Here is a 12,288-nt window from a genome sequence, read left to right as displayed (position 1 = left end):
GGGGGCGCCCTTTAGCGCTGGTATCTCCGTCCCTCTGAATTTTGGACTCGTGGCCCTCTTCTCAGTTTTCCTCTTCTTCTTGGAAAAAGAACCTTTGCTCTGTTGTCCTCTGTCAAAGATGCCATTAGACATTAGCTACATGGTTCATATATCAATAATCCCCTTGGTGTCCCATTGTCACAGATTGGTTTTTGGATATTTATGGAGTAAGGTAATATAACCTACTCTAGCACTCTAAAAAAAAAGACAAAAGGAAAGTCTACTATGCCATAATTATCTTACCCTACATGATTATCATTCTAAAGATTTGATTAAAATTTGAGCAATTTAAGAGGTTCTCGGGTTTGAAGAGTACATTGAAGAGGGTATATGCCGCATATGAGCAACACAAGATTGAGACCATGCAGGACTCTTTGAAAAGTGGCAAATGGAGCAGAGATGACTGAGGAAGAAGCAGTGGCGGAGCAGCAGAGGATGTTTGCTGAGGCACGGGCGAGAATGAACAGTGGGGCTGTTGTCCTCAAGCAACCAGATCCTGACCCGAGTTTAGAGAGCTAACCTTTTAAGGACTTGCTTTCTTTTATCATAGGCAAGCATCCTTGACTCTTCCATTAGTGCTTCTAAGTTCTAATCTCGTACACTATGTACAAAAATGCCATTGGTTAGTGCAGCAACTGCCTATGTGGATATTTGTACTTTTTATCAATGGATGCTGTCTGTAACTTCATGTAATGTAATTAGTGAGAATTTGTTCAAAAAGAACAACAATTTGGGCAATTTTATGATGTATCCATTCAATCAAAAGGACGTTTTCTAAAAAACCCCCTTCCCCCCAAGAGAGAAACAAATTGCTTCAAGGAAGATAGGAAGGCAAATTACTACTACTCTATTTATTTTCAATAATTGCGATAAATGAATAATAATTAACTACAAGTGTGACAGCTTGCGATGCATAATGTTGTGTGCTGACAAGTTACAGAATAGAACATTCCCATATCTTGCTTCTTCAATAAATTTAAATGTACATTGATCTGGACCACTATGTGACTATACAAAAGTAGAACAGAAGGTTTAATACAGAGATACAGGCATGCAAATCTGCAACATGCAATTTCATCTGATGGACATCCAGGCAGATTCTTCTTCTGTGTAAAACATGACCACAACGTTGGATTAATTCTTGTTCAAAGTGAGGAATGGGGCTTTGGAGAGGATGACATGTAGGTAAGTATGCTTACTAGCGAGGACATGGAATTCAATGCCACTTTTAACACTTCTTGTGAACAACCAGGTTTAACCATCCTCTTCACCTGAGACATGCCAAGCTCCAGGTTAACCTCCTCACCATTAGACTAAATTAAAAGTTACAAAAGGTTTTTAATAAATACATGAATGACTGCGTATTCTCACAAGAAACGACATTATTATATTCCCATGCTGTAAAAATCGGAACACTGCCCTCAAATCTTGATAAAAAAGATGGACAGAGATATAAGAAACCACGCATTCTCAACAGACAGAAGTGTAATGAATCTCATTGAGATTAAAGAGAGCGATCAGCTAGGCTATGTACACAATAACTAGAAACCCTAAATTAAACATACTTCCAAGGTGAAATTTTTCATACTTAAACTAAAGAAGGTAGTAATACTAATCAATGGGGTTCTGCTACAGTCTACACAATTCTTCTTTCCGCTATACAGCTGGGTCAAAAACTGTGTTCTTGCAAATTATTCACATGCTGTCTTCTCACTAACTTTGCCCATATTTCTGATGTTTGATCTCATAAGCACTAAGAAAGAAAGGTGGAATTCATGTTTGTTAGACACGCACAAAGACCAATGAGCCACATCCATAGAATTAACTGATCAAAACTAATCCAGAATTTTACAAAAAGAAAGTTGTAAAAGATGAAAATGAGAACAGCTATGTGAGAAAAAAATACCATGTCATAGTAAGCCTGAAATTCCTTTAACCTTTTAATGTGATCTTCATCCTGTCTGTGCAGATCCATGAACACTATGCTTGATTCCGGTTCCTCTAACAGGGTGGGTCCTGCTTCTTGATAAATGTCAACCATCATATTATTTATGTCTTCTGATTCTGTTTTCTGCCACAAGGATAGACAATTGTCATAGGCCTGCAACAATGGTATATTGTATTAGTCTCAGTATTTTGGCATTTATCTTATTGATTTTGTCATAAGGCGGAGCTAGTGCCACCAAACTTCTTAGGCTTGCTATTAATTAGAAGGACAAGAAAAGGCAAACCAGAAAAAAATGATGAAGAAACAAAGAAAGAAGATAAACCTCTACAAAGATTGTGTCGGACCTATGCCAAGATAAGACCATAATCCATACTCCCAAGCATAGGCTTAATAAAGGGGTTGTTTGTGCCTATTTCATGCAAATTTGCAACTTTGGTTTAGGTGAGACTTAAGAAACACAGAATTTACTTCACTCGCTTAAGATCTTGCACATATTGTTAGATGATACTTTACCAATGTAAACCAAAAAATGAAGGGAAAAAAAAAATCTCTCTGCTTTCAGCTTAGCAAGTTGTCTAGCCCAAGGATTCGTTACCCAACTCTGAAATCTCTCTATTAGTACCAGTGGATTATGTACAAAACCATCTTATTCAGAGAACGTTATTGAAATCTCCCATATCACAACAATCATGCCAAAAACTAACCTCAGCATCTACTGTATCAACGGTGTTACATAGTGATATATAATATAAATACAGTAAACTTTCCAAACCACTATGAAATCCTGAGATTATAGAATACAAACTGTATAAAGTAATTAAAATGCTGTTCAACTTGAGGCTGATAGCGAACACATATAGGATGGTCTTTGACTTGGGATCAGAAAACAAAATCAGTCAAATACTTTGAATCGAATACAGAAAAGTAACATGCTTTATAATCTCAAAGTAGCTATGTACAGACAGGCTTACCCAGATACAATAAAACCCAAACGAAGAAAGAGAAAAAAGAAAAAAAGGTTCTTTACGCCATCGTGACAAACTGATAGAGAGCAAGTTTTTAGATAAATGCAGCCAGTCAGAATTCTAAAATTTTTAAGCTAAATGAAAAAGTACCAGCTTCGTTGAAGACCCAAGCATTTCGAAGAAATCCATAACTCGGAACAGGTTTAAACTTTCTTCAAATTTAGCTTCTGTTATCTACAATCCTCCTCCCTCTGGCTCCAGTGTCCACCACATCAATGGCTCAAAAGCTGCCAATTTCTTTTCTTTTCTTTCTCTCTTTTTTTTTTTTTCATTTTTATTTTCTTCGTCTTAGCCTATCACCATACAACACGTGTAACTTAATATGAAATCACAATTTGTTCCTTATAGATATTGGATGGGCTCGGCCCAACAGAACTTCACTTCGAACATTTAAGTTGGAAATGGGCTTGCATCTCAGACTATGTAGGGCTTCAAATTATTTCTTTATGGGCTTCCTTTGCAAGCCTTCTTAATTTAAAACCCAAATTAAATTAAAATGCAGACATTTAATCAAATGTCTATACACTCTTCATACTCAAAGAATGCTTTACTAAGCATTTTACTTTAATTATTAGATGATCAGATTATTATCAAGACTGAAGATTTATCCACTTAGGGACCAATTGGTTTAGTAGAAACAATTCCGTTAGGACCAACGACGGATGGCGGTGACTCTTCATGGTCGCAGTAGCCCTCAAGAACGTGGGTCTCTTCGGTGGTAAAGCCTAGCGCATCGATCACGGTTGGCCAGCACCGATGGCTTATGGTACGAATTGCCTGGCAGCAGCTGCGCCCGAGGTTGGTCTCACCATCAAGGAAGAACATAATAAGCTCTCCGGTGCATGATTGAAGCTGAACCAGTGACTCCCAGCAGTTGGCTGATCCGTCATCCAAATTCAACCGAGCCTCAAGGCTGCTTGTTGGCTTGGGGTCAGACGGCCTTGCCTTGGCCACGAACAGCAAGCTCAGAGTTAACAGGAATGCCAGAAAGAAGACCCTGAAGGTGGAAGCCATTTCCGAGATGATGGGATAGATTGAGAGATATGGAAACAAGACTGTGAATTCTTGCGGTTTATATAGGGATGGGATGGAACCATTTATGAAGGAAAACTCAGGAGTCTTGAGGAAAGAGTGCCTGTATTATTGGGAGAAAGCCGATGAGACTCGTCAGTTTTGCTTCACGAATTTCATCCACTACATTACAATAAAAGATCTTAAACCTTTTGGTGTAACCAGCAGTTACTTAAAAATTATTGGTATGAACAAAATAAAAGAAAATATGCCCTGGAAGAACAGATTTCTCTGAAGTAAAGGTATAGGAGAATTCCATGACATTATACAACTGATTTCTTTGGCATGTCAGTTTACAAGACGTAGTGGGATCGGTCGTGCCTTAATCTTTTCTAAATTTTGATGTTGTTAGCATATAAAAAGGCTTATTGGATCTTGAATTTTATAAAGAAAGATAACTTATTTGTATTATACAGTTCCTTGCAGTATAATCTCATTAAAAAGAAAGGGTTAAAACTTCAGATCATCCAACCAAAGTTGAGATTATCGCAACCCATCCATGGTGAGTGGGGTAGCTTTGCCAAGGGTAGGGGGCTTGTAATATTCAGCCATGTTTAGTACGATAAGTTCGAAAACGACTTCTAGAAGTGAAGGAATTGTTTCCCTCTGAAATGAATGTATTGTTAATTTCCAAAAAAAAAAAAAGTCGAAGACAATGGTCTCTTAAACATGTCCTTTCCCTCCTGTCCTTCACCAGGCAGAAAAAAGAGAGGTCCACATTTTTAATCCGTTCCGTTCTGTCCTGGAACTTTCCTCTCCTTCCTCTCCTGATAAGAACAAGGGTCGTCTCTAAGTCAAGTTGCTAACGCGTCTACCGACTGTCCTGGGGCTTGCTTTAGTAATGACTAGGTACTTTCCATGAGACCATGATAATCTTAATTGCTCAGAAACTAGGCTGATGATCAACGAACATGTCACTGAGCAGCATCTAGAAGCTCTAACGCTGCTTAAACTTCCTAACACGAGGATTGGAAATTTCCCATTTCTTCATTTTGAAGTCGGTTTCTCTCAACATAGTTTAATTGCTAAGAAATCTCTTGCAGATCATCCCATTCTTCCTTGAGTTGACCTTTTATAATGGATTTTTTTTTCCTGCTGTTGACTTTTATGCTTGCTTGCATTATATAAATATAGTAATTCTGGTAGTTGACGCTAACAACTGGAAGGAAGTTTAAACATGTTGGGTCGGAATCCTTCTATCAGGGCATGTTTTCCTGAAAGATTCTCCGATTCAAACTTCGATGACAGCGGACAAAACTCCAGGCGAAGCTACGCTACATCATCTGCAACTGCAACTCCAAGTGAGAGCCAGCCTAATTCCAGCCGGGCTGCCTTGAAGCCTTTGAAACTTGTTAACAATGCCTCTAAACTCCCACTCCCAGAACATGCAAGTGCTCGACTGGTCTCACAGCAGACTAATGCTACTAATCACCACCACAACAATAAGGATGCTAATGCTGCAACTCCTGTTCAAGTGGTTGACAAATTTATACCAGCCCCTTCTCTTGCAACTCCCCCAGCCTCTACATTACCAAGTTCGGTTCCTACAATTGGTAGGTAACAGTTTTCAATTTTTTTTTTCGGTTTTACTATTGTAAAGGCTTTTGGATGTTTTGTCTTTATGTTGGATATTTTGTTGTCTAAGGAAACTTGAAATGATAGGATTAGACTTCAGAGATGGCATTAACTAGCGTTAAATGATAATTCGAGCTCATTGATTCTAATATTCAATCAATTTAATGGCAGCGAACGTTAACAGGAATTCTACACGGCTTACCTTGTATGCACCTTTATATCAAGCTACACTGAAAGGTGATTGGGGAAAAGCTAAAGAGTTCCTGAACATGCATCCGGGTGCTGCAAATGTCAGGATAACCAAGGGATGGGAAACAGCTCTTCACATTGCTGCAGGGGCCCGGCACATTGCTTTCGTGGAGGAGCTGGTCAAATTGACGGGTGTGGCAGATTTAGAACGAAGGAACAAGTACAATAACACAGCGCTTTGTGTTGCTGCTGCATCAGGTATTACTAGGATTGCAGAGGTGATGGTGAAAAAGAACAAATGTTTGCCACGAATAAGGGGGAACAAGGGAGTTACACCACTCTACATTGCCGCACTGTTTGGCCACAGAGACATGGTTTGGTATCTCTACAAGGTGACTGCTGCTGAGGATCTAACTCAAGAGGATTACATCGGACTGCTTATTGCCACCATCACTACTGATTTATTTGGTAAGAAGTATGACGTATGCTGTCAATTCTATTACTTTGTCCTTTCAGTCTGGTAACATCTTTAACTTGAATAAATCAAGAAGCTCATTGATTCTACCATATCTATGGCTCAAGACTTTAAACCACTTAGCGTGTAGAAAGGGTTAGTGCCATTAGGTCCAAAGCCCTTTCCTTAGTTGTTAGAAAAAACTGCTTATGGGAAGAACCTTAACTAAATAGCTAATCATTCTTCCTTTGTGCTTAGATGTAGCTCTCTGCTTAATTCAGCACCATCCAGAATTGGCTACTCTGCGTGATTCAAATGGGGAGACAGCACTTCATGTTTTAGCTCGAAAGCCTTCAGCGTTTGCCAGCAGAAGTGAGCTAGGAACCTGGGAAAAGTTTATCTACCCCTGTAAGTGTTCTAATTCTGTTTTAATATTCTTTTCATTATCTAATTAGCTGGATTTTGGAAGCACTGGAAATTCAATCACATGATTCAAATTGTTATATGTTGTGATTTTTATGATTGTCTGATTGTATCTCTTCTCTGTATATAATTCTTGTAACCTAGACAAACCTGTAATCGTTTCCACTCCCCACTGCTCCTTCGGTGTTGATCAATAATTGCCACATTGTGAACTTCCCTGCAATTCTCACACTAGATAAAGATCATATAATAGAAGTTTAGATCTTACTGTTTCAGTGAAATTTTACCTAAGTCCACTGAGAAACAGAGTTTAAACAGAGAACACTATCACTGAAAATAGTGGTTCAACAATGAGAAAAGTAATAGTCCTCTCTTGGCCTTTCCAAATCATGTTAAGGCTTAGTTGCTATTCGAGATAAATAGGAAACATGGGACCAAATGAACTCAATTCAAACTAGTTAACCTACTGGGCTGACTGTAGATGTCAAAGGCAGCAGATGGACAAGTTAATTATTACACTGTAGGAGTCTTGCAATTTGTAGATGTAAGTTACATTTATTGGTGGTATGAACCAAGAAAATAGCAGTCCTTAGCTGAGGAGTGAACTTTTCTTTAGAAGCTTTACGATTAGGGAAAAAGCACTCGGAATTTTTCCTGACATATTGATATCTACTTTTATGCTCTTGCAGGGATCTATGTGGAACCACTAGTTAAATCTAGTTGCCCATCAGGCATGTCAAAATGCTGCTGCGACCATACAAATCAAGGTTTCTCTCTCATAATCTCATTTTTCCTCATAAAGACTCGATTTTCTGGGACATAATTTATTCATTTCAGTTTTTTCTTCATTTAAATGGGAAATCATGAATTGCATATACAAATGATCAAGTTTTATGATATTCCTTGTTGATCAAACCTTCAACATTAACAAGCAAGTTTGTTTGGAATGTCTGCAGTGTTTATCGGCTTAGCTGGAAAACTTAGGCACTCAATAGAGAAAACAAGTAGGTGTTAATTTCAAATTTAGTGATATTTTTGCTTGTATATTTAAAAGTCCAATAACTGACCTGTGTTTAACTCTAGTCCCAGGACATAAAGCCATTTACAAGAAGAAGTTATTGCATATGCAAGCCATTGTCCTTGTGGAGCTGTTATGGGGACAAATTCTATCCTTAGAAGACTCACAAATTACAGATATACTAAGAAGCCCTTCACAGGTTTTATTTATTGCAGCAGAGTTTGGAGTTGTTGAGCTCATAACTGAGCTTATTCAGTCTTACCCTGATTTGATATGGCGAGTTGATGAGCATAGCCGTAGCATTTTTCATATGGCAGTCATTCATCGCCAAGAAAAGATTTTTAGACTTATCCACGATATAGGAGCACTCAAGGATATGATTGCTGCTTACAAAGACAAAAACAATCACTGCATTCTGCATTTGGCTGGAAAGATAGCACCTCCAAATAGACTTAATATTGTATCTGGTGCAGCTCTTCAAATGCAAAGAGAACTACTTTGGTTTAAGGTTTAACACCATCTATACATGAATTTTTCAATACTTCCTTTCTTACATTCAATTAAGAATTCATAACTTAAGTTGTTTTTGACATTGCAGGAAGTAGAGAAGAATGTACAACCCTTATACAAGGAAATGAGAGACATTAATGGTAGAACACCTCGAATGTTATTCACAGAAGAGCACGCAAAATTGGTCAAGGAAGGAGAGAAGTGGATGAAGAGCACTGCTTCATCGTGCATGCTTGTTGCTACACTAATCACTACTGTAATGTTTGCTGCTATCTTTACTGTACCAGGAGGCAATGACAATGAGAAAGGCACTCCCCTATTTTTAGAAGCTAAATCTTTCATAATTTTTGCTATATCAGATGCATTGGCATTGTTCTCTTCAGTCACCTCTATCTTAATGTTCTTGTCAATCCTCACTTCACGTTACGCAGAAGAAGATTTCCTTAGGTTACTCCCACAGAGACTGATTGTTGGCCTTGCTACCCTTTTTTTATCCATAGCAGCAATGCTTGTAGCATTTGGTGCAACCTTTTGCATTGTCCTTAGCCAAAGACTGGCATGGATTGCTGTCCCAGCAGCTTTAATTGCTTGTATTCCTGTAACCTTATTTGCCTTCTTACAGTTCCCACTCCTTGTTGATATGATCCAATCTTCAAATGGTGCTGGTATTTTTTCCTGAATCAGTAAATATATGCTTTCTCAGTTTGGCACAAAATTCACTTTAGTCTTGAGTCTTGAGTCTTGAACTATATCAGAGCATTTTTTCCAACTCCCAATTTGGGTATTGAAAATTACAAGTCAATCAAAAGGAAATGGGCGTAAATCCATTGAAGAAAATTTATAAGTTCCTTTTCTTTCATGTCTATGATCATAACAGGGATACATCAAGGGACATTAGGAAGCAGAAGTAATGACAACTAGAAGATGATACGAACAAAGACCACAATTTTTAAAAGTATTTGATTAACAAAAAAAAAAAAAAACAAAATCCATTGATTGATGAGTGTCATTGTCAACTGACAGTGTCGGTCACGCTCTCAGAAAGTATGTCTTACTTGGTGAGTTTCAGGCAGTTGTTCATGGCTATCGTCGACCCCCATGGAACGAAGATGGGCTAAATGATGACATTCAGAAGCTTGATTGTCTCGAACATCAAGTCGTTAAGGATGAGCACTATTATCGTGCTGTTCACCACACCAAGAAGCTTTTCTGGCCTGAAGAGAAACTGGGACCGGAACACTACTGCAATAATCCTCCTCATGCAGACATTGTTCCCGGAGAGTTCCCATTGACAATAAGCAAATTTAAGAGAGAGTTTTGCAGACCTCAATATTCACAGGCCTGCCGGTGACTGGCTTGAAGAGTTCAACTGGAAAAAGAAGCTGAAAGGAAAATCTCTCCTTGTGATCATTCTTAAAGTTGTCTGAAAGCCTATATCTATTATATTTGGATTGAGCGAAACAACGGGAAATATGGGAAGAAAACTTGTGCTACTACTGATGTCTTCAACTTTATCATGGACTGATCAGTTCGATTCAAGCTACACAGCTTACTTCAAGAGGTCAAAGATAGGAATGCCAATCTCTGTAATAGCTGAAAAATTCTAGTTACTTATTTGTAGATGTATCATTTTATCTGTAGAATCTCATTGGTTTGATGTACAGTGTTCTTTGCAGCAGGACATTTCCCCGCATTTTTGGATAAATAAAAGTTTTGCATTAATCCACAAAAAAAAAAGTGTGTTCACAACTTCGTATCGTTTTGTTCCTGATAATTATATTAGATACTGAAAAATACTGTAATATTTTCATAAATATTTTTATCTGTGAGGAACATGAGATAAACTCAATAGTACATTTTTACTCTCCTGGTAAAAGATTGCAATCACTAACTTACTACGGCTGCCTGGCACTTGTCCAAGCGTGCTTTGTACTCCTCTTAGCCACCCCTATAATTCCACCGACACTTCCATGTGATTGGTCACTTTCGTCTCAGCATCTATGTATCTTTATCACTTTATAATAAGACCATCGCTGCTAGCAAAGAGTTGTAAGACAAGAGGAAAAGCTTGGAGCCATGGGGCTCTCAGCTCTTGTCTTACGGACCAGTTATAGCTCCGAACTGGAGCTATAATCAAGAAAGCTGGCACGGGATTTGCCGGCACTTCGTCAAGAAAGATTGAATGCCTGATCAATTGATCTAATACTCTTTTTTTGTGTCTGGGTGTAGTAATACTTTTCCAAGTATGAAATCTGCAGATCCGGGGCTGACCAAGAAAGCCAAGCCAAACCAAGCACGCTCAAGAGTTTGTGCGTGAATCTAATGTGTCAGAGACAGTTTGTGCGTGAATCTAATGCTTCAGAATTTCTACTATTTAAGCTCTATACTGGGTTTCGTCTGTGCAGCCTGGGGATCAGATCATAACTTAGAAGTCCTCGTCTGCAATTCTCTTGCCGCCAAAACTTTGGGTTTTGGTGATTTCAAAGAGGAATTTTGTTTGTGTTGGACACTAATCGAAACAAGCAGGATGTATAGGTTACCATTCCAAAGCAAAAATGAGAAATGAAGAAAAAAAAAAGTAGTATGTCTATTTGATTATGTATGTACTTTCAGCTTTTGTTAATTGAATCATGCTACTTTTAAGTTTGTAATGGATCTATAGTCTGTAAGCTTGATGAACAGTTTATGCTTTTTGTGCCTCCAATTGAAAGAGTGGTGTTTTGACTTCTAAGATAATACTTCAACTATTTATCCATTTTATTCTATGTGTTCCTAAGTTCTATAACTCTTAATTAATTTTTTTTCTTTTTTTAATGAATGATTGGATGTAATTGACATAATATTTTTAAAAATTCTTAAAACTATTTAAAAACATTTAAATAATTTGTTTATTATTTTTCATTAAGTCTTTGTATTTTTTTTTTTGAAATGAATGATGCATTTCATTAATTCATCATAAGAATTACAATGAGAGCTCATAACAGATAGACACTATAATCAGTCTCAATAACATTGAATCACCATATACATGTAAGAAAGGCCTCGTTAAAAAACCTTTCCATGGAAAAACTCCTGGGGATAAAAAGGGAAAAAGAGTGCCTTTGCTTATCATGTATATATCCCTTTTCTCATAGGCCCCATACCAGTTAGCTGGGCATATTAATGTCCCTCCAGATGACATATTTGACTTGGTCTGGCATCTCCATTGTATCCTTCCAGAACAGCTGTTCTGCATCCAAGCCCTTTGCAACCTGCGCTATAATATGAGCCGATGCATTACACTCTCTTGGGCAATATTCCAAAGGCCCGCAACTTATTTCCTCCAAAGCCATTACACAGTCCTCCACAATATTTCCTAGAGCTCCACTATATTTCTTGTGATTAACCCATCCAACCACTGTCTGGTTGTCAATCTCGACTTCATCCAGCTCTATATTTTCTTCAATGCAGCACTGTACAGACCAGGTTAAAGCTAATAACTCAGCTTCATCTGCACACAAACCAGACCGAAGCCTTTTGACACCAGCTAATCGCATCTCACCCGTTGGTCCTCTAACGATAAATCCTACTCCTAGCTGCTGAGCCCCATCTGTCTTGAAGACTGTAGCACAGTGTTAAGTTTCCCGTCACTAGGACATTTCCATCTTGTATGCTTTTGGATCCCTGCATCGACCCTTCTTATGTCTTCTCTATTGGCTTTCTTATACTATAGCACCATGCCCTGCCCCAAATTGATGACAGCCAACGGATCCAAATGCTGGTTTTTAAATATGAGCAGGTTTCTGGCTTTCCATAACGCCCACATAATACCTACTACGTCTTCCAATTCATCTTTAGTAACCCTGTTCTGTATTTCCCTGAACCAGTCCTCAACTGTCACGAACATTAATTCCATAAACTCTCCTTTAGGAAAATATCTCGCTTTTAACACTTTGTAAGCTAGGGTAGGTTCCTTCAACTGCAGCCGCCACTCCTGTTTAGCCAGCATTGCTAAATTATAGCTTCTAGTGTCTCGAAATCCCATTCCACCATAGTG

General features: G+C 38.2%; 3 protein-coding genes across 5 annotated transcripts; 1 reads left to right on the top strand and 2 right to left on the bottom strand.

The window, feature by feature from the left end:
• LOC18596392 (pyrophosphate--fructose 6-phosphate 1-phosphotransferase subunit alpha 2) lies at positions 864–3,262 on the bottom strand. Of its 3 annotated transcripts, none has more exons than XM_007024826.2 (4): positions 3,103–3,262; positions 1,946–2,110; positions 1,239–1,310; positions 864–1,145 (listed from the first exon to the last, which is right to left on the bottom strand). In XM_007024826.2, exons 1-4 carry the CDS (start codon positions 3,139–3,141, stop codon positions 924–926), a joined length of 498 nt encoding a protein of 165 aa, XP_007024888.2. In that variant the 5' UTR covers positions 3,142–3,262; the 3' UTR covers positions 864–923. The 3 variants fall into 3 exon arrangements, 2 of the variants coding, with proteins under 2 accessions (XP_007024888.2, XP_007024887.1); XM_007024825.2 differs by having other exon boundaries at positions 1,946–2,140; positions 3,103–3,260; XR_001928292.1 differs by having other exon boundaries at positions 864–1,310; positions 1,977–2,140; positions 3,103–3,253.
• On the bottom strand, positions 3,437–4,402 carry LOC18596391 (egg cell-secreted protein 1.1). The gene has a single exon (XM_007024824.2). It carries the CDS (start codon positions 4,024–4,026, stop codon positions 3,625–3,627), a length of 402 nt encoding a protein of 133 aa, XP_007024886.1. The 5' UTR covers positions 4,027–4,402; the 3' UTR covers positions 3,437–3,624.
• Positions 4,546–8,976, top strand: LOC18596390 (ankyrin repeat-containing protein At5g02620). Its single transcript, XM_018122539.1, has 7 exons — positions 4,546–5,636; positions 5,830–6,315; positions 6,560–6,709; positions 7,414–7,491; positions 7,681–7,728; positions 7,808–8,250; positions 8,341–8,976. Exons 1-7 carry the CDS (start codon positions 5,261–5,263, stop codon positions 8,929–8,931), a joined length of 2,172 nt encoding a protein of 723 aa, XP_017978028.1. The 5' UTR covers positions 4,546–5,260; the 3' UTR covers positions 8,932–8,976.

Source organism: Theobroma cacao, chromosome 6 (genome assembly GCF_000208745.1).
Source record: "Theobroma cacao cultivar B97-61/B2 chromosome 6, Criollo_cocoa_genome_V2, whole genome shotgun sequence".
Classification (NCBI taxonomy): domain Eukaryota; kingdom Viridiplantae; phylum Streptophyta; class Magnoliopsida; order Malvales; family Malvaceae; genus Theobroma; species Theobroma cacao.
Note: the sequence above shows the minus strand (reverse complement) of the source record. Positions and strands in the feature narration are given on the sequence as shown.

Bases quoted from the DNA above. Each gene is read 5' to 3' on its own strand.
- LOC18596392 (XM_007024825.2), bottom strand. From the start codon at position 3,141: ATGGATTTCTTCGAAATGCTTGGGTCTTCAACGAAGCTG. The intron at 2,141-3,102 runs GTACTTTTTCAT...CCATTGTTGCAG, and splicing joins TTGGGTCTTCAACGAAGCTG to GCCTATGACAATTGTCTATC. The intron at 1,146-1,238 runs GTAAGCATACTT...TGTTTTACACAG, and splicing joins TGAATTCCATGTCCTCGCTA to AAGAAGAATCTGCCTGGATG.
- LOC18596391 (XM_007024824.2), bottom strand. From the start codon at position 4,026: ATGGCTTCCACCTTCAGGGTCTTCTTTCTGGCATTCCTGTTAACTCTG.
- LOC18596390 (XM_018122539.1), top strand. From the start codon at position 5,261: ATGTTGGGTCGGAATCCTTCTATCAGGGCATGTTTTCCTGAAAGATTC. The intron at 6,710-7,413 runs GTAAGTGTTCTA...ATGCTCTTGCAG, and splicing joins GGAAAAGTTTATCTACCCCT to GGATCTATGTGGAACCACTA. The intron at 7,492-7,680 runs GTTTCTCTCTCA...GAATGTCTGCAG, and splicing joins CTGCGACCATACAAATCAAG to TGTTTATCGGCTTAGCTGGA.